Source organism: Helicoverpa armigera, chromosome 21 (assembly GCF_030705265.1).
Source record: "Helicoverpa armigera isolate CAAS_96S chromosome 21, ASM3070526v1, whole genome shotgun sequence".
Lineage (NCBI taxonomy): Eukaryota > Metazoa > Arthropoda > Insecta > Lepidoptera > Noctuidae > Helicoverpa > Helicoverpa armigera.
The window spans coordinates 8,074,816-8,096,432 of NC_087140.1; the positions used below are offsets into that span (position 1 = coordinate 8,074,816).

A 21,617-nucleotide genomic window follows, 5' to 3' on the forward strand; every position below is an offset into this window, starting at 1 on the left:
TTTCGAACCTCTTCTGTGATTTTAGGCCCATAAATAAAGTGTTGGCGGGAAAATTATTTATTTTGTAGTGTCTTGTTTATGATTTACTAGCTCATGGTCGTGACATTGTCTGTATGTTGGAACTAGATAAGCGAAAGAATAAAAAATATGAAAAAAATAGAAACCAAGTAATAGACTACCTATTTAAGAAATTAACTGAACTCAAAGTTATGCAGAAATATTAGTTTAATCACAAAGAAATGGCGTAAATAATCGTTTATATGAAAATGGAGCAAACATCAAATTACATTTGAAATCGATACAATACCGAAAGCTGTCGAAACATCGAACAAAAGAAATCAAATAATAATGCAAATAGAGTATTATTGCTATTTATTCAAGAATCCGTATTTCAAGATAAACAAGCAGACACACTACACATAAAATTAAACCTTAATCCTTTGAAATAGGATCGAATATCGATTGCTCATCAGCAGTAAAAGAAACTTATCAGTCTGTATCAAATCTTTATATCCCATTCACTGAATCCCATTTATATGGTACAACATAAACTATAAGTAGCTATTACTATCGAAAAAATAACTTGTATTAACGTTTATTTCTCTTACATTTTCGTATGGTAAGCCTCCAAAATGCTACTCTGAAATCAGGTGAGTAAAAAGCATATATGAATGGGTTGATCGCTGAGTTAAACCACCCTAGCCATGTGAGTATATACATAAGTACTGGGTTCACGTAGTTCGTAGGTATGAAAGGAGTAAGAAGGTAATATAGGAAAAATGGCAGCCAGCAAGCCACAAAACCGCCAACAACCAGACTTAACGTTTGAGCAGTTTTGGTCTCCCTTCTCAAAGAAGATACCCTATTATTCTCAACATGTTCTTTCATAGAATGAGTTCGTCTAGTCGTGTTTTTATACTTAAAATTGGCTTTGAAAGTCACGTCATTATTGTAGAATCTAGACTCTTTTTCTTTATTTCTGTATTTTTTCTTCTTTTCGGGTCTGAAGCAGCAAGGACATTTGTGGTCTTGAGAGGAACAGTCGCTCGGTTGTGTGGAGTTTTTAGAAGTCTGTTTGGAAGCCGATTGTCGTAACGACATCTTGTCGGAACCGGATTCGGATTCTGTTCGTATGCAGGACAGTTTTCCTTTCTGAAACAAATAGGGTTGGTTAGGTTTTTTGTCTGCAAGTGTATTTTTGGGAATAAAATTATGGTTGGATTTTTTCAGCTTATATAAATTTTTTTGCTGTTAGGTGTTTTAGGTGTAGAGTTGAAACCATCATTTTTTGAAGTCAGTTATACAAAGAACTTTTATCATTAGATAGACTAAATATTGAAGTACCAGTCACCGGTTCGTTATAAAAGTCAAACCTAAAAATTTTAGTGTAAATATTTCATTTTCGTGGTAAAAGTATTTTTTCTATCTTAAGATATTCTTTAGCTTAAGGAATAATGTGGTCGTCAACGTTTTCTTTATAAAAGCTTCCTACTTTATTATTTGGAGCTACTTTACCTATTTTTCCACTTTGATAAAAATTGAGGTTACCTAAATATTTTTCTCAAGTTCCTTAGTTTTTCATTACGTCGTGTTTTCTTTGTAATTAAGCGCGAAGTAATATTTTTGAAGTATGACGGAAGATGGGAGTTGTGTTTTTACACTCCATTTTTAACCATTTTTAATTTCAAAATATAATGTCGTATAAAAAAGTAACTACAACTAACAAGTTTTTTTCATAGCTAAAAATTTACTTCTATTTTAACTAACTAGCTGTTTTCCCGCAGTTTCAACCGCGTAACTACCATAGAAATAGAAAGTACTGTCCGCGGATAAAATATTACCTATGTTGCTAGCGGATACTCTAGCTTCTCATCAGGGAAAGAATTTTTCAAATCGATCTAGTAGTGCCGGAGTCTTTACGGTACAAACAAACAGCAAAAAAGGTTTCTTCTTATTATATTAGTACCTATAGATATAGGCACCTATGTAGTATAAAAATACAGATTAGGTACATATTTTTTTAAACCATACAGTTACCAAACCATACAGTACATTTAAGGTTATGTAACCGACCCCTAGTTCATAACACCCCATTAAAATATAGAATACCTTCAAATTCTGAATCTATGACGTCACAAGGCATTATTCCGAAAGGGCCAACATTGCGAAAGAGTTATTTCGAAATATCATGAGCTTTGAATAAGGCAAATAATAGCTTTTTAAAGCGTTTTTATTTTTAATTCCGTTATAAGGATTGGGTTACACAAGCTTTTATGAACGAATTTATTTTTGGATATAATACAATGTGACGTTAACTAGTTTAAAGAAATGTTACGAAAATAAGTGCTCCTCTGTGATACGTAACATTAAGTTTGTTCAAGTTAAAAGGCTAAGATTTTTGTTCAAAATATCTAATAACTTAATTGCGTTGCAACTTCTCAATAGTTTTCCTGGTGCGCTCTTTTTTAATTTTGTTTCTTTTTTAAGTACTTAGTATTTTCAGATGATAGACGTACAGTAAAATAGTCTTACTTATTAAATGATACTTGTATATAATTCTAAAAGCAAAAGTTTCCACGTTTATATTTTCTTAGAGACCAGTAAATATTCTAACCCATCTCTAGAGGATTGCAACATTTCCGCAAACATAGCCAAAGCTAACTTAAAGTAAACAACGACAAAATAAACGTACAAACTTACATAACATTAATATATACAGCAATATATGTTTATCTACCTATATAAATCTATACTAAGGAAATACTTTTTTGTTTTGTTTGCATCCTAAGGACTACCGAAACGTTTTGAAAAATTCTTGAAGAGAATCAGCTAAGTAGTCTGCCTAAACTAATACGATAAAGAGGATTTTTTACTGTAAAGGCTTCGAAACTACTAAACCGATTTGAAAAATTCTTTCACTGTTGGAAAGCTACACTATTCCTGAGTAACATGGGCTATATTTTATCCCGGTACGGGAAAAAGTTCATTCAAAACCACGGAAAAACACCTATTTATTTATTTATTTATTTAGGCACATCAACAACTTATTTACAAATACTTTCACATATATAAGTTTACAATTGTAATAAGTCTAATATAATATAAACCTAATATAAATATATACAGCAACAGATGTTTATCAAGTAGCAACCTATATTTTATTTGGGTTATGAAAACAACTTATTTCCTTCACTAAGCTGCGATTAAGATTCGCTTGTTTTTCTTCCATTAGAACGTTGAATATTCTTGTTTACCTACGTTATTTGACTGGCTATGTAAAACAATCTTTGTCAACGGTATCTTTATTATTGTTTTCATCGACCTACTTTTGAAATTTTTGCTCTATTTATATTTATATCGATATGAGAATTATAATTTTTACAATATATGTTGTTTCTCACGAAAGCTCGTGGGTTATATTCGTCTGTGTAACTTATGCACATAGATATTGTCTTTGTTGCGTCTCGGGAGCGTTGAGTACGCACACAAGTGCCTATGGCTCATCTGCTTTCTTGAGAGAAAACATAAATATTGATACCTATCTATTTTTCTGTACACATTTTCAATACGTTTATGCCTGCCTACTTTAGTTTTAATCCAAAATCCTAAAAGCTTAACTACTAAAAATAAACTAGACTAATCTCAACAATATGCTACCATTTTAACTCAAACTTTCGATTATCCCAGACATCGTTTTTAGCAAAATATATTGTCACTACGTTTTGCAACGCCGTTAAAGACTATTTTCTTAAACTTGAAACTTTCATTTTAGAAGTCTGGGAACGTATTGACACAGAACGCAGTGTAGGTATACCTATACTAAATACTACGTTTTAGGGTTCAGTATTAAAAGGGTTAAAACAGGGACCCTAATACTAAGGATGTTTTTTTATCGAGCCTTAATCTACATATTAAGTAGAATGGATTGGCCGACTTAATCAAAAGAAATTTTCGATTGAAGTCGCCAATTTTTTTACATCTATTGGTGGTATAGATCGTCTGCCATGTCAGCAATTATTTATCGACCAATCGGATCAATTAGACTGGTAACACCCCGAAATTCCACTGTCTATCTATCTGTTACAAGCCACAAGCCAAAACAAGTCCATAATAGCAGACAGTTAAATAAATCAATTGTTAAATCTTTTTTAGACTTCATTTCCACGTTAAAATAAGCATTACCTATATAAATTCATTCTTTCCTGTCGTCTTTCTTTATTATATGTGGATACAAACATTCGTAAATAAATAAGTCCTATATAAGTAAGTAAATATAAATAATAATAGTTAAGTACGCCGTTGTGCAAAATGTGAATAAAGTGTTATAAATAAATAAATTAAGTACGGAACCCTCCTACAAGATTCCGACTCGCACTTGGCATGTTTTTTCCAAGTATATGAGGCTTATTGGATACGGGATTCAGCCCTCGGGGATCAAAGGCAACGTGAGACTGTGTGGTAGGTGTGTCGGGTAGAAATAACAGCTGCCTTGTGGAAATTGCATGGATGAAAAACATCTGATTTTGAGGTGCCTTTTTCTTTTTGAAAACCTTGCTTTTCTCTGAATGTGGGAAGCTCGTTTATTGCTAGTGTTTAGAGATTTCTTGGTTGTTGTTTTTTTTTTGATTTTGAGGAAAATATACGGAAACAAAAAAGGGGTTTCTGGTAACTTTTTGTATCCTCTAAAAAATATATATTATTTAATTACAGCTGTAAACTTTTCATTAAAACTATTTTTGTATCCATTACTTTTCGAATTCATTAGCTATCTATTGCATCTATATCATATGCAATATTTAAAAGTGAAACGTAAAAAAATACATAGTACCTTTAAATATAACAGTTTGAATCTCTAACAATAGTATAGACTATAATATTATGTTGCAAATAGTTATGATATGCTTAGCCACATTTTGCCATTTGGCGTGCAAACTTTAACAATATTATTATTTATCTTAGGTACATAGATGAACCGACTCCAAACCGGACCAAAATTATCATTTCGCGTGCATTTTCAACGACCTAAATTTACAATAGCGTGCACAAAAATCTAGCCCCGAGAATCACACCTAGAACTCAGAGCCCAATCGTTTTGCAACCGCGTCAAGCCATCAAAAGGATTGAAATTGCCAATCTAAAAACAGTTTTTGAAATAGAAACTGCTTTCGGAACGGAACACCGAATTTCGAGGACGTTTCGTGTTCGCATCTTTTTCTCGTTTTTTTTAATGACATGGTGTCAACTGAAACTTCAATGGTTGTCTTGGGGTATTTACCTTCCACCAATCAGGAGTGATTTTGAGGTAATTTCGAGTGGTTGACTGGGTAAGGAGTGACGGTAGCTTATGCCGAAATATTGTTTTAGTTGGTGAGTAGTTATTTTTGTGTTCATGTGGTGTTATCAGAAACTATGATAGTACATAAACGGTTTATAATAGTGTGAATTGTGTATTTTCACTCTTCGATGTTACTTCTGTAGATGTTACTCACAAAAATTGTTATTTTTAAATCGCATTAGAATTTCTTTAAAAGTTCAGTACCTATGCTCGCAATTTAGTCTAGTTTAGCTTAGAATTCATATACCTAATCTTTTTCGAGGGAGTTTGTCGCCTCTTCTTCTCAGGCAGATAACATAGAAATAAGTAATCAGCAGGCGTTTTGGTGTCTTTTGTAAATTCTAACGATCAAAAAATTCAGCTGTACAACCAATCTTCATAAATGAGTTAATAAACAAATACAAACCTTACTACACTTAGTACTGCTAGCCAGCTGCTGGTGTCTCCTCGCCACGACACAGGAGATTCTGGCATACACATACACCATGACAGCCATAGGTAGGAAGAACGACCCCATGGCAGAGAACACCACGTAGCCAGGGTTCTGATTGTAGCGGCAGTTCCCGTTCTGATTGTGGTCTGGTTCATACCTGGGAGACAAAAAATGATTTAACTGCTAGAATGCCGCTAATTATAAAACAATAGAAAATCAATTGTGTCTCGTGTGGATCTGCGCTTCATACACAAGGGTTAAGGGAATTTTATTATTTAAAAGACACCCTACTAATATTACAAATGTTGTAGTTTTTGGATTGTAAGAGACACATAGGTACCCTTCTTTATGACAAATCAGCAAATGACTCCTCCCAACTCCCACTGTGAGTGCAGCGTGAGGGAGTGTCAGACTTTTAATGACTAAAACCTACCATGTTCAATCTGGATACATTTGCGTACCAGAGCTGCGGAGACTCTTTCGGATAATCCCGCAGCCCCGATAGATCATTATACATATTATATGCATACGCTATATATATTAAGGATAATAAGTACAGAATATACATCATAGGCAAATTTTTATTCGGGCATCGGTAGTACTATAATATCAACCAGAAAGAAAACAATAGCAACGTTGAGCTAGTTACAATACCTAATGTGTTTTATTATACCTCTATTGAATAAATATAACGCAAGACATGTTTATCTAGCACGAAAGTTACACCCCTGCTTATAATATCTAGAAAAATACTCCCATTATATCTTCAAGAAAAACAACAAAATCGTATAAATAGAAACAAAACTATTCTATTCTCTTTAAGAAACATGCTTTGCGTGTCTAAAACGCTTCTCCTAGTATACCCGCACACTGCATCCTAAATAGTTGGCCGACAGTTGACCGATGGTAGTTGCCTACCATCGGTCAACTGTCGGCCAACTAGTACATTCTATTTTCAAGAAAATCTAAGTTTTCTGTTGGTCTGATACCGGCTAAATACCTGATCTTTGTAATGTGCGTATAACTATAATCCATCTTCATACTGATTTATGAGCCTAAACAAACAATCGGCCTAAAAGTTTTTAGGTATGTACACTAGGGTACTCTTTCATCATCATCCTCCGAGCCTTTTTCCCAATCATGTCGGGGTCGGCTTCCAGTCTAACCGGATTCAGCTGAGTACCAGTGCTTTACAAGAAGCGACTGCCTATCTGACCTCCTCAACCCAGTTACCCGGGCAACCCGATACCCTTGGTTAGAATGGTGTCAGACTTACTGGCTTCTGACTACCCGTAACGACTGCCAACTGTAGGGTACTCTTTATCTCCTACAAAAAAAAGAATCGCATAAATAGAAAAAACTATTCAGTTCCATTCTAAATCTTAGTTTGCGTGTCTCGTAGTGCTAGTCGTTACAGTTCTATGCCGACACAATTTAGATTGCCATCGACACGCCACTAAGAAATAAGAATCAACAAAATATTTATGTAAAGTACTCTGATTTAAGGCAACAGTTACCTCATTAGTAAACGCGGTTAAGTGATTGTAGGGATGTAGGGTCCATTCATTTTTAACCGAATTCAAGGAAAGGAGGTTCTCATTTTAACCCTTATGTATGTTTGTTTTCACGGTCATCTCTCGTTTGGGTGAACCGATTTTGATGCGGTTTTCAGGGTTCAGTCTTAGGAGAATATTTTTGGAAAATATTTCAAGTTGACTTATTTTTTTTTTGTTAAATATTTTTTACTTGTTGCATCATGTCGGATAATCCTTACCAGGTAATATGTAATAATATACTGTTTGTCACGGTTTAGCGCCAAAACGAATGCACCGATTTCAATAAAATTTGGTACTTTAAGATGTTTAGACCATAAGAAAGAACACAAGCCACATTTTTTTTGAGTGCAGGTAACTCCCACGGAACGCGAAAATCACCGGCTAGTTAAATTATATGTTTATAAAAGTGACATAACCATGGTTTTCCATAATAACACACTCCACATATGGTCAGTGGTTAAAGCTTTAATTAAATGGTGCTAGTGGTTACGGGGAGAAAATAAACGCAGTTGCGAAGTGGTTTTAATATTAAAAATAGGTCATTGAAAATTGGTTTATCAATCAATTTAATTTTGACTGACCATCTTGGTAATTTGGGTATAAGTATTACTTCTAATAGCACCAAAAATCCTCTTTCTAAGTGATTGTTTTAATTAAGTCGTAATTGGGTCTATAGTCCTGAGAAAACTCACATTATAAAAATATGTAGTAGATAAGTATGTAGGTATTTTGGGTATAGCTATCCGCACGAATCTTGAGCTCTGACCTTCACCTGCGCAGAAGTAATTTATTGGGTCCCTTTTGTTGTATGAAGTGAGGCGCGGGGGCGAGCTAAAACGGTGATTGGCCCGCAGTGCATCGCGTCATAGCCGATACTCGGGATTGGTTCTTTGCTAATAAATCACTTCTGCGCAGATGTAGGTCAGAGCTCAAGATTCGTGCCGATAACTATAACGGTTTCTATATCTATAAATATTTTCAAAATCCCTAAAAAAGCCCAGCATTTTGGATCGTAAACACATAGATTCATACACCCAGATCCTTGCGAGAATATAGCAGAAATAATAAACGCATCGTAATGTCAAAGTCAACTGACAGCTGTCAATGATTGTCCCTTGTCACGTTGTCTTGCGCACGGCACCTGACACGTATTGTATATTGCTTTGATTGATTAAAAACTACCCATCGACATCTCCGCCTTTTTTGGTGTTCCGTATCCAAAGGATAAAACGGGACTTTGCTATGCGTCTTTCAATAGGCTGTATCTCACGAACCGTGATAAAATCAAAATCAAAAATAATTTATTCAAACTGCACGACAGCACTTTTTTAACGTCAGGATTACAACAGACAGCCCCCAAAACCCTTCACCGCTTCCTATGTGTTTTTGCTGGGAGTAGTCAAAGGTACACATATTGTAAATAAACGATTTTTTTATTTATTTAGGGGACTTCCCTACAATAGAGGTGATTTTTTGGCCGTTTTATAGATAAATGTAGGACGTCCTCAGGCACGGTGGAGTGATGACTTGCGCAAGACGGCTGGCAGGAGCTGGATGCGAGAAGCCGAAAATCGATCTCAGTGGCGTGCACTTGGAGAGGCCTATGTCCAGCAGTGGACTGCGATAGGCTGATGATGGATGATGGATAGATAAATGGTATGTAACCCTTCGTATCAAATTCAACTTGCAATTGGCCTGTTTTTTTCTTCAAAACCGGAACATACACTCCTACCGTCCCGGAACTAAACACAAAAAACATTGTGAAAACCACTTTTTCTAGTCACAACTGAAATCCTTAATATTAGGTATTGAATCCAAAGCTCCTTTTTTTTCAAGATTTTTCTTAAGCGTCCCAAATTGATTGCTCGCCAATGTAAATTGATGGCAACATTATGGGTCCAGCTAGACCTTAAACGCATGAATGGTTGCTCTCTCACCCGTGTAAGGGTAGGGTAGGAAAATGTACTGACAACTGCCTAAGAAGGGACTGTGCCTATATAGGGACTGGGGACCGTGTTTAGTTTACCTTTCGCACCTTTTAGAAGCCTTTCGTTGATCCTTTAATTTATCTTTAAAAAAGGCAAATTTAAGAAAAAATGTGGTTCAATACGGATACACTTTAATAGCAAAATGGTGTAGTAGAACGGTAATTATACACAAAATGCATGGCTATATTAACATTACTGCAAATTGCAAAACCGTGGAAGTTTGAAATGCACCAATCTATTTCATTTAACCATCAAAGAGAAGTCTATCAAAATTGAAAGATATCTCGTTAACTAATTAGAAAATGATTTCATTCACATTTTGCATATTAGAGTCATAATATTTGCGACAAATAGAAGAATATGGAAGGAGAAATCATGCAGCACCGACCTCATATAACATTTTGGTAAAAGCAAGGGTATTTACGCTTAACTGTACTTCATCATCACTACATAGTATAAAACAGTCGCTTTTTCTGTCCCTATGTACGCTTAAATCTTCAAAACTACACAACCGATTTCCATGCGGTTTTTTCAATAGATAGAGTGATTGAAGAGGAAGGTTTATATGTATAATAACATACATTAAATAGTGGGGAAATACTGTTATCCCGTGCGAAGCCGGGGCGGGTCGCTAGTATACATATATATTCTCACATATGAACTCAAGTATTCTATTACTATAGTTCTGTTATTCCCATTTGTGACTACAGTAACTGTGCTAGGAATAAGGTCACAAACGCTTGACAATTTACGCTCGGAAATGTGCAATTCTAGCTTGGCGATATTTCCGAGGGGTTTCCGAATTTTCGGAGACTTGCATAACGTAATGTTAGTTCTGTTGAAGCAAGGAAATGTTGAGAGGTGAATCTATTTGAAACATTATGATAGGATGGTATGAAAAGAAGGTAAAAATATTAGCCAAATAACTATGTCTGTCGCTTTTTGTCAAAAGTACTGAACAATAGTATAACTAGAATCAACCTTATTTATAATTTTCGACGTTCATACAAGAGCTTGTAAATGCCTAAATGAAATAAATTATTTGATTTGATTTGACCTAAAGAGAGAGCACGATAATGAACATAAGCTACTCTATACCCGATTGCGGGAAATGAAACCACGGAGAACAAGCCGGCATCAAATACTTAATAACTTTTCCCATTTTCAAAATCTAGGACCCCTAGCAGACACACTTTCAACTATTATATCTACCAATATTTAGTGCTGTATTCGGGAAAAATCTACCTACTTTTGGATTTTTGATTGGATTTTTCACAACATTTATTTATATTTTTGTGAAGCAAAATTGGAATATCAAATTATGTACCAAACAGAAATTTAAATAATCAAGTGAATTTAAAGATACTGACTGAACACCGAATAACATTTAAAGGAAAATACATATATTTACATAATTTGTGTATTAAAATTGATCTTTTGGCAAAAGAAACACAAATAATAATAAGATTCACAAATATTTCGAATTTCGGGTTTACTTAATTCACATTTACTTTATATTTTTTCGGACTCGGATCAAAAGTAGCCTCAAGTTGACATGATCATATTCGACCTCTTAGTTGACTGGCATACAATAATCATGTCTAGATCGGTCCCGCGGGTTCCAGTGAAAGCATACAAACACATAGGTATTCATTGGTAAATATGTTTCTATTAAACATACATATTTTGACATAGAAATGACCCATTTTCTGGTTTCCCACCGAAATACGGATACGACAGATGGTACCATTCACATACATATAAATAATGTAGGTATGTTACCTATGATATATGAACGTACAAATTATATTATTTACGCATCAATGCGTCTAACGAGGTGTAACTCCTATCCAATCATAAGCTGTTTTATTATTCAAATATGTCCTACATAAATAACAATACAGGCATTGTTTTTGTTGATATTATTTGTTTATGCCCAGATTTTGAGGTTTTCATCTATCAGTTGTAACCTGTTGATAGGTCAAAATAATGATTTTCAAACGCTGACAGCTTTAATGGTTGTAATGAGAAATGTCCTGCCAATAGATGGATCCACTTCACGATAATAATTGAGCCACATACGTGAAGACGTTTTTTGTTTTTTGATATTTTTATACGACTAATCTACAAATCGAATAATCAAGTGATTTTACATTGTCAAGTAAACAATTAATAAGTAATTAATCTGTTTGAGAGTGGTGCCGTTTATTCTGTTATTGTATGTATGTCAAATATTTTTATATCTAACAGATCTTTGCAGGCTCTTATGAAAGATCACACTAGTTAAAACATTTATGGCCTTACTACAAAAACTTTAACGTCTGTTTTATACTTGTCTAAAAAAATTGTGGCTGCAAAATGAACCATATGTCAACGTCATAATTTGACATTTTTTTAGACAAGCCTTAAACTGACGTTTAAAAGTTTTTGTGGAAAGACGGTTAAAATTTTACTTACCAACCAAACATAGGTGGACAAGTAATAGCTCCAGCGGCGATCCAGACAAAGAATATCATGGTCAAAGCCAGCTTCTTGGATCTTCTTCTTCTAGAATACGTAAGAGGCCTGGTGACAGCTAGGTAGCGGTCCACACTGATGGCACATAAGGATAGGATGGAGGCAGTGCAGAGGAGGATGTCCAGACTTATCCAGATGTCGCAGAGTATCCAACCGAGCTCCCATTTACCTGTGAACAATGGTTGGATTTAGTTGGTTGATTATGTAGATTTATTTATTTATTTATTTAATGGTTCACCTACAATTGTTACATCAAAACATTGTTAGGTACAGTGCACAAAATTACGACTAGATGTACAAAGGTAGATGGATACCCCTCTAACCAAGATGTAACGGGCTGCACGAATAGGAAGTGACTTTGTTTAAAATGTACGCTCGCTCACATAGGTACACTAATATTAAGCAATATCTAGTTAGCCTGGATGCCAACCCCAATATAATTGAGAAAGCCTAGACAGATGATCTTAATGTAGAATTGTAGATATTTTAACCAAATTATGCAATGGGTACATTTCGTAACTAGCTCTTGAAATAATATCGTTACATTTGTTTCTTGATCCTTGTGGATCAAAATTGAACTCATTCATAAAAAAATATTATTCACGTACAATTTGCTTTTTAATCATGCGCTAAGTAACAACAAAATACACTTTTCTTTGTTTTTTCCGATGCAGTATTTTGTGGACAAATGAGAATTTTATTGTTTATGTTGCTTATCTTTATATCTTTAATCCGTGGAAAAGATTAAAGAGTCTAAGTATAAATCTCTCAATTGATTTGGACTAAATATGAAAGCTGGGAATCCAAATTATACTTCACAGAACATTATCTAACATAATAACATTTTAAACGCACTCCTTCCATTTTATCTAACGTTGAACACACGTCTTAAAATAAAATAAAATTACCTTTACAGTTATGTTACGTTATAGATAAAACATATAATGTAATGCCTATCAACACAATACATATTCAAATGTACAAATTCTTATGTAAGAAGAAAACAGTCTATGTTCATTTTATATCTTCGGGTGTTTTAACATAGTTTTACGTGACGATATTTTCTTCAAAGCTGTGCATGAAATCTGAACTTTATTATAATGCTGAAAAGTTAGGTTAAGATCTCTCCGTACGTGGTCGAAACTGAAATTAGTAGACAGTACCTACTGAAATGTCGTTATACTATGTTTGAAACAAGTAAATGTAATACTATTTTAATATAGGTATGACCTTGAAAACAGCTATACCGATTTTCATGATTTTTGATTTGTTTATTTCCCTCCTTTCCCGTTATCAGAACGAATGTTAACAAAAAAAAAATAAACGGGATGGGCAAAGTTTCACTGCATAAGCTACTATATATGAAAAAAAAATACTACATACGCGAACTGATTACACATAAGTGCATAAAAAAATATTCTATATGTAACCTATTTGAACCTCTTCCAATAAAAATATAATAAAAAAATACATTTGCATCAATTCTCGACACTCGTATGTGTCAATCAAATTAAGTTACACTGCGTTACATAAAAAACGGGACGCTTGAACGTATCATTAACGTGGAAATATATTTGTGTCATTTCGAGTAACAATGTGCTCGATTTTGGAGGGAAATTCTTTGTCGAGTGGTCATTAGGTTAGCTCGTTTTTTTATTTGTATTTTTTCTGTGTTAAGAGGGCGCTCAATCATATTTTTAAAGAGCACGTGAAGAGTGACAGGCTTTTAGGAAAGGATTGTAAGTACCTAATAGTTTGTTTTAACTTTGTTGAGGAGGTCGTGGCTATGGTATAGTGGGATCTTATTGTTAAGTAATGCTTGCCGCGATCAGTCTTTGGATGGGTGACCATCTTGTCATGACGAGTTCTTCCGTGTTTCAGAACGCACGTTACATTGGTTAATCCCGGCTGTTATCCGAACATCTTTGGCAAGCGTAGGTAACTGGATTGAGGAGGTCAGATAGGCAGTCGCTTCTTGTAATTCACTGATACTCAGCTGTATCTGGTTAGACTGGAAACTACCCCAACATACTTGGGAAAAGACTGAGCACACGATAAACAATTATACTAAACTTACTAGATCGCCCAAAAAATAATAATCAATTATTCACCATAGCTAAGTCACCAACTACTCAAAAATACAAACACTTTTCTTTTACGTAGCGTAAAGTCACCACATTCCTGCTATCAAATAAAAATCCTTTTCAATATGTTGGACAAAGTTTTACATAGTAAAAGATTAATAGAAAAAAATGTACCCAAGAGGGCCCATTTTTGTTACCGATCAGGTAAAAATAAAAGCTTCAGTTTCTTCAAAGAGATTTTAGATGTGGACAAATTCAATTTTTACTTTGGGGTCGGGATTTTCGGTTTCATATGAAAAATAAAGAATTTCTTGTAAGTATGATAAGACTGTGAGATTGTTATGGATATTATCAGTTATATTTTAAGGATTTCTGATATTAAAACGGAACTTATGGTTAGCTATGTTCACCAATAATTCGAGTACTTAATTCTATATGTTTGACATTCATGCTGAACTAGGGAACTGATTTAAATTAAATTAGGTACAAAGATAGTCTAGACATTGTGAAAGGACATAGGCTAGTTTTTGATCGGCTGTGGGAGGTAGTTTTCCTGTGGAGGAAACTTCGGGAACACCTAGTAATATTTTTTTCATATCAATTTAAAAACGCCCAAATATAATATTGACGTTAATTATACCTACACATCACGTCATGTTCAATTACCTAATAACTATTTATTTACTTTGCCTCTATTAACGAAAAATTTTAACGTAAAAATGAAATGTTAACATTAATTTGAGTATCAAATAATTATGAAAACGTATAAAATCCAATTTGATGAAGCCTCGTTATTATATTCCATTAACCACGCATTTCAGGCTTAACAAAAATATTTCATTTTACTAACAAAAATGTCGACTGGATTACTGTTAACCCTCAAAAAGGTACACGAAACGTTTTATGAAAAAAAACTGGCTAAGTATGAGTTGGATTCGGGAACGAAGGGTACCGTACAATTTTTATCATTATAACTTGTATGAGAGGACCTTAAAACACTTATTTTCATGTAGTATGTTTTTTGATATAGCGGCAACAATAATACCTACATCAATGCGAAAATTTCAACTGTCTAGCGGTTCTTGAGATACATTGTTGTGACGATGGACAGCGAAAGGTTACAAATAGGGTTCCTTTTTTCATCGCGTGCGGAACCCTAAAAAATAGCAATTATAATAACTTATACTAAAAATCAGCCATCAATCATTTGTTAAAAAGACCCTATTTTCGTGGGTCAACAATAATCAAATTCTTCGATAGGCTTTTAGGGAATTTTGTTGTAAAGAAAAGTACCTTAGGATACTTTCTTTTTCTTTGGAAAACTTTTTTCAATAGGTATCGGGACGCTGAAATTGGCCATAATTTGAGGGTTATATAAAATGTATGCGGGTTTCGGAGGTACGTTAATGTACGAAATGTCGATAAAGTTAGTTCGGCAAGACAAGTGAATATTGGTAAGATCAGAGGAATATTTAATGACAATTCGGGTGACTGTGATTTTTTTATAAAGAAGGTTTTTAGTGTAAATTGGTACATTTTATGATAATACTTTAGTTCTGTTATATTTGTCACCCAAAGGTCATCATTATCATCAAATGATTAAAAAACCATTGCTTACTAATCAATAATGATTATTTTGCTTTATACCCGATACAAATAGGTAATGTCAACTTCATAAATCTTTACGAATAATTTACAAGTACAGTCAACTTCAGGTCAGTGGTAACAGTTTTATACGACAATCGTACTTATTATTATTGAGTTAAGGTGCATGACAGTTACCACTGATGTGCAGTCTACCGTACATACCTATTCGGCAAATAACGAAAAAAAAACTCACAAAACCTTACACGCCTACATTTAAGACAAAAGACACAAAAAACCTTGAACTTCTTTATCTCTAAATCCAAACTAATATTATAAATGCGAAAGTAACTATGTCTGTCTGTCTGTCTGTCTGTCTGTCTGTCTTTTCTTCACGCCTAAACTACTGAACCGATTTGTGTGAAATTTGGTACAGACGTAGTTAGAAACTTGAGAAAGGACATAGGACAAAAAAAATATATATATTCCGGACATATAGCGCCATCTATTGGTCAAATCAAAAATCTGCTGGTAGTCACTATTCCACGCGAACGAAGTTGCGGGCAAAAGCTAGTAAAAAATATAAGTACCTATAAAAACATTTGCCTGTAAACCTAGCCCTCAGAATAACAGTACCTACCATTAACATTACAAAACGAAACGGCAATTAGCCAAAACCGAGCCCCAAGAAAACTTACAAGAACAGTTTTGTAGGTTAAGTGCTTACAAATGGACACAATTACAGCTAAGCACTAGAACATAAAAACGCCCAGTGCGATTAAGTAGCTTAGTCATTATTTACAACTATAAAAGAATACTAGAAAGAAGATGGATAATGAAAACATTATAAAGCCGTCCAAATAGCCTTTTTCCAACTATGTTGGGGTCGGCTTCCAGTCTAATCGGATGCAGCTGAATACCAATGCTTTACAAGCGACTGTCTATCTGATCCTCTCAACCTGGGTAACCCGATACTCCTTAGCAAGACTGCCAAAGATGTTTAAATGACAGCCAGGGACAGCCAATTTATCGTGTATATAGAGATATGGACAGAAAGATGATGTCGATGGAACAACTGAGCCTAAGAAAAGACAATAGCGTGAGCTCCTGAAATTCAAATTAACTTCAAAATTAATCCAAAAACAAGACAAATCGTACCACGATATAGCAAGCTTAAATAAATTAAATGTAAACAAACAAATTAATTATTTTCCCTTGAGAGAACAATGTCAATATACATAAGGAAGAGAATAATTAAAGATTCAAGCTTTCATTAAGAATACCAGCACACTGAAGACTAAACAGTCGGCCGACAATTTGTATTCGATTCCGGGTGAGGCGATTACCAACGCAACTTTTCTATGTATGTACTTTCTAAGTATAATCTTCGACATCAATGGCTTTGTTTCGGATGGCACGTTATACTGTACGTCCCGGCTGTCATTGAACATCCTTGGCATTCTTTACGGGTAGTCAGAAGCCAGTAAGTCTGATACCAGTCTATCCAAGGGGTATTGGGTCGCCCGGGCAACAGGGTTGAGGAGGTCAGATAGGCAGTCGGTACCTCATCCGGTTAGACTGGAAGCCGACCCCAACATAGTTGGGAAAAGGCTCGGGAGATGATCATTTTTGCTACTGTCGGTCGACTGTTTAGTCGCCAGTGTGCGGCTAAAAGACAGAAATAATGAAATAATAGAGATTTCAAATCAATTCGTTATATTTTAATTTGATGAGTTCGTGTAATTACTGGTTCGGCTTCATTAATTAATTTTATGCTGTATTTGCTCGACGGCTGCTGTCTTGTTCATTTACCACATTTTAAGCTTCGTTTTCAAGAATTTCATTTACTTTGTAATAAAACGTAATAATGTACTTTTCCATACAAATATAATAACTATAACTAATCTAATGTAATTGCGCAAACCTTGTGTTACTTTTATATTTTCTATGTGTATGTATGTCTTGTGTTGTGTCACCAATTTTTTATTCTTTCTTTTAAAGCGGTCAGAAAGAAACGGTTGTGTTTCTTTCTGTAATCCTTTTCTTGATTTTATTTTCAAGCAACTATTTAAAAACTTTTCACCATTAGAAAGTTATTTTCTTTTAAAATAAACTTTAATAAACAAATAAATAGCTATTTATTTTACTTTAGATAGTTCACCTCCTACCCAGAATAGGGTATTTTAGTCTAGATGAGAAAAAAATTAAAAGTGTATTACAATGATTGTTTAGAGGAAAAGCAATCGGGAAATGTTAGTTTCACTTCGTAAGGTACATAAATATATTTTTTATTGCAGTTTAAAGTTTTTAGGTTTTTTTATCTGTCTTTGAACACTACGAAATGTCGCCGCCATGCTAATGACGTCATTACGGTAATAAACAAAAGTGTCAGTTAAAATTTTCAATACATATCAAAATATGTATTACTGACAGCTGTAGTTTTTTACTAACGTAATGACGTCATGACCAAAAAACAATCATGGCGTCCGTTGTGTGCCGCGTTTTCGCGAAATACGTGCGAAATTTGAAATTATGATAAAACAATTAATTTATATTCGTACATAACGTGAGAAAAAAAAATATTTTTAATTTTTAGAGATATATTAAGACTAAAGAATTTATTTAAGATATATTTCAAAAATGCATGTAATACCCTATTACTAACTAAGTATAGACTTGTAGGTTATTCTAGCTTTAAACTTTTATTAGAACCTATCAAGTTATTGGATAACAATTTAAACTGACTATTCAATTATCAAATAATGTTTAGCGATAAACCTTTATGTTAGTTTTGGCACATTATCGTTTCATAATCGACTGTGAAAAAGGGGTTAGTATTTTATGTAACTTTCATTACATTTTATCGGAGTTGCTAGATGTATATATTTTAGTGATGAAATATTAATATTATTTGGATATTTTATGCAAGTAATGAATGTTATATTATGCACAAAAAATATGGTAAACTAAAGTTCTTCTACATTAAAAATCTGTACATTTATTATATTTTTGTTCTAGCTGGTTCCATTCGCGCTTCAAGGGAACCACCTCCCACATTAACTTTAAAAGCAGCCTATATCCTTTTTCAAGCTCTAGGCCATAGAGTATAAAGCCATAGTCATGGTTCCACAGTCTTTGGTCTAGGCTATCTATGTATGTACCAAAAATGTCATATCAACCAGTTAAATAGATTTGCCTTGAAAGCCGGACATACAGACAGGCAGAGTTACTTCCTCAATATTAAATAAGGACTTCCCCCTAATTATTTACCTCACTCGATACACCTGTAAGTACCATTGGCAACAAAATTAGATCTCAAAAACCCACCATTAAGTTAAGAGGGTAAAAGTGACTCTTAGCGTTTAGGAAACATATCGAGTTGGCAGTAAGCAAATATCACGTCTTATCGACAAACACATTTACTTGATCGTTTCGTTACAACCAAGGATATCATTGGATTAGATGGGAATTCTGTTTTGGTTGGTTAAGATTTATTTTTCGTACGCATATACAGGAATGAATTTTAAGCAGTGCAAAAAAGCGGTTACAAAATAAACATCTTTCGTTATCAATAACTATCTTTTTTGTACTAAAACACAACTAAATAAAAATATACGTAACTATAAAACTTATTTAACTATAAGTTGACAAATTTTGCGCACTGAATAAAATTCATTCTAAGAAACATGCAAACGAGATTGACATATTTAATAATTCAGCAATCAAATATAAAATAAATCTAAGTAAGCTAAATAATATAGATTAATATTAATTTTGAATAATTTAACGTATAAATAAATACAATCTTCACTATTATATCATATACCTAATATCTTTGTACTGTTTTATGCATGTTCATAAATAAATGAAAGTATTATTTTGTACTTATAAAAAATTGTATGCATGATGTGTCCTCCTGTAATTAAAGGAATACACATGCTAGATTAAGCTGTCTTAGTTTTAAGAATGTGATGTGTATATTCTTTGTTGGAGGTCCAATAAATAAATAAATAAATTCCTGTATGTATATTTTTTTACTTTTTTGTTGGCAACAAATAGCCGGAGAAGCGAAAAAGTCTAGGTTGTCTAGGTAAAGGAGGTCAGATAGACAGTCGCTCCATGTAAAACAGTGATAATCAGCTAAATCTTGTTACAACAGAATCCGATCCCCCAACATTAGAAAAACGTAAGGCAAGAGATGATTCTAAAATTCAGCAAAATGGTCATGTTCTAGATATAGTTCTTTTGTTTGTTTGGCAAAACTTACCCAGGATTGCTCAACCTCATGAACTTTACCATGAATATATGATTCAAATCCAGGAAAGCCGTTACACATAATATTGTTACATACACCTTAAGCTTCAAACAATTTCCTCACAGCAAGATTATTTCCTGAACTTTTACGACATTTCTGAAATTATTTCCTTATCTTTTACAGCACTTTCTTAAAGAATTATTGGACACTTAGATACCCACACTCTGTAGACTAAATAGTCGGGCGATAGTTGACCCAATGGTTGCCAAACATTTTTTTGAAAAGTAAATTGAAGAAAGCTTTTTAGTTTTAAGTTTTTTCCTAGAATAGGACTATCTAATTAAAATGTAAATTGTAATTTAATAAATAAACGTCGACAAATCTTAATTCTAATAAAAGTTCTCCGTCGGTCTGATACCGACTAAATACCTGATCTTTGTAATGTGCGTACTTACTACCATTCATCTTCATACTGATTTATCAGCACAAACAAACTATCGGCCGACTTAAAGTTTGCAGTGTGCGGCTACTCTAAAGTATAGACTCCGCGACCCTTGGGTCACACAAATCAGTGGTCCTTTTCGAAGACAAAAAGTACTCTAAAAGATAAAAGAACGGTTATTGGCCTACCCACAGATCTATCCGTCAAAAGAGCGAAAGTAATAAATCTGATATATTGTCCTTACTTTTTTGTGAGAGTTCCGTAATATATCCTGATATGTTAGAGAGAGGTTCTTTTGTTTTTTTTCTTCTATGATTTTAGTGTTGAAGTTACAAAAAGGAACTTGTAATCAGGATTGGTCTTGATGACTGGTAATGTCACTCATATTATTATTAATACTAATAAATTATGTTAAGTATTATGAAGCTGAAGAGTTTGTATAATCGCTGGAACGTGCATATCACAGGAGCTATTGGTTCGCATTGTAAAAAGTGTCATAGCTCATTCAAATGCTTCCCTAACGCTAATTCAAAAACTTAAGAAAGGCTAAAGTCTTATTTTTATAATAAATAGTGCTAACGAAACAGACAGACAGAGTTAGGTACTTTCGCATTTATTATATGTACATATTCCTATTAAATAAAGGTTGTGCCATATCATGTCTTTAGCAGAAAAACGGTGCCTATTTTATAACATTTTATGCTAAGATTCTAACAAAAGAATTGTTCGCTGTGGTGTGAAAAGCTAAAGGGTGTTCAATAATACGACCTAAAAAGGTTTCGTCACGGGTTTTTCACACGTCATATTAAATGTATTCTATGTTGATGTAATTTGAACCTTACTTCTTTATGGATAAGACGCAAATTGGATCAATTAAGGCAATTTTCATAGCATTTGTATAGTATTCTAATCGAGTCTTTGTCTAGATTTTATTTTACTATTATATAGACCTGAATTTGATTAAAATGCTAATTGTCACCTTTATATCTCAGTCTTCCTAAATCCTGAAGGCGTTTGATATTATAATTTTTTTCATTGTGATTAATTTTTTCAGAAGTTTTTTAAAGAAAATAAAAACTTATCGTTTTTTGTTTATCTTGAAAAGAAAAGGAAAGTTCTTCAGTTGTTTTGTTTTCATAAATATTCCTTCTTTTGTGGTTTATTAAGTTCACAGACAGATTTCTGTTTAGTTTTTGTTAGAAATTAAATAAGTAGATTTATCTTCAGCGAAAGTTTTTTTTGGTATTCCTGAACATTAAGCCGGGTATCCACTTAGGTTCGCCGTGGTTCGCGAACGCGCCCGCTCCGCAAACCAAACATTATGGATACGTCGTGATCGCGGAGCGCGACTGGAGCACGATCGGAGCACGGTGGAGCGCACTGGAAGCGGTTTTTTGCGCGAACTCAAAGGGGAGCGCAGTTT

General features: G+C 33.8%; 1 protein-coding gene across 1 annotated transcript in view; it reads right to left on the reverse strand.

The window, feature by feature from the left end:
• Positions 1-221: 221 nt before the first annotated feature.
• The window catches only part of LOC110379294 (octopamine receptor 1), a 76,790-nt gene continuing 55,394 nt past the window's right edge, over positions 222-21,617 (reverse strand). Inside the window, exons 3-5 of the mRNA XM_049849237.2 lie at positions 11,770-11,998; positions 5,742-5,925; positions 222-1,152 (exon numbers count right to left, since the gene is read on the reverse strand). Coding sequence (XP_049705194.2) covers positions 589-1,152; positions 5,742-5,925; positions 11,770-11,998 — 977 coding nt within the window. The 3' untranslated portion in view covers positions 222-588. The remainder of the gene's footprint in view (positions 1,153-5,741; positions 5,926-11,769; positions 11,999-21,617) is intronic.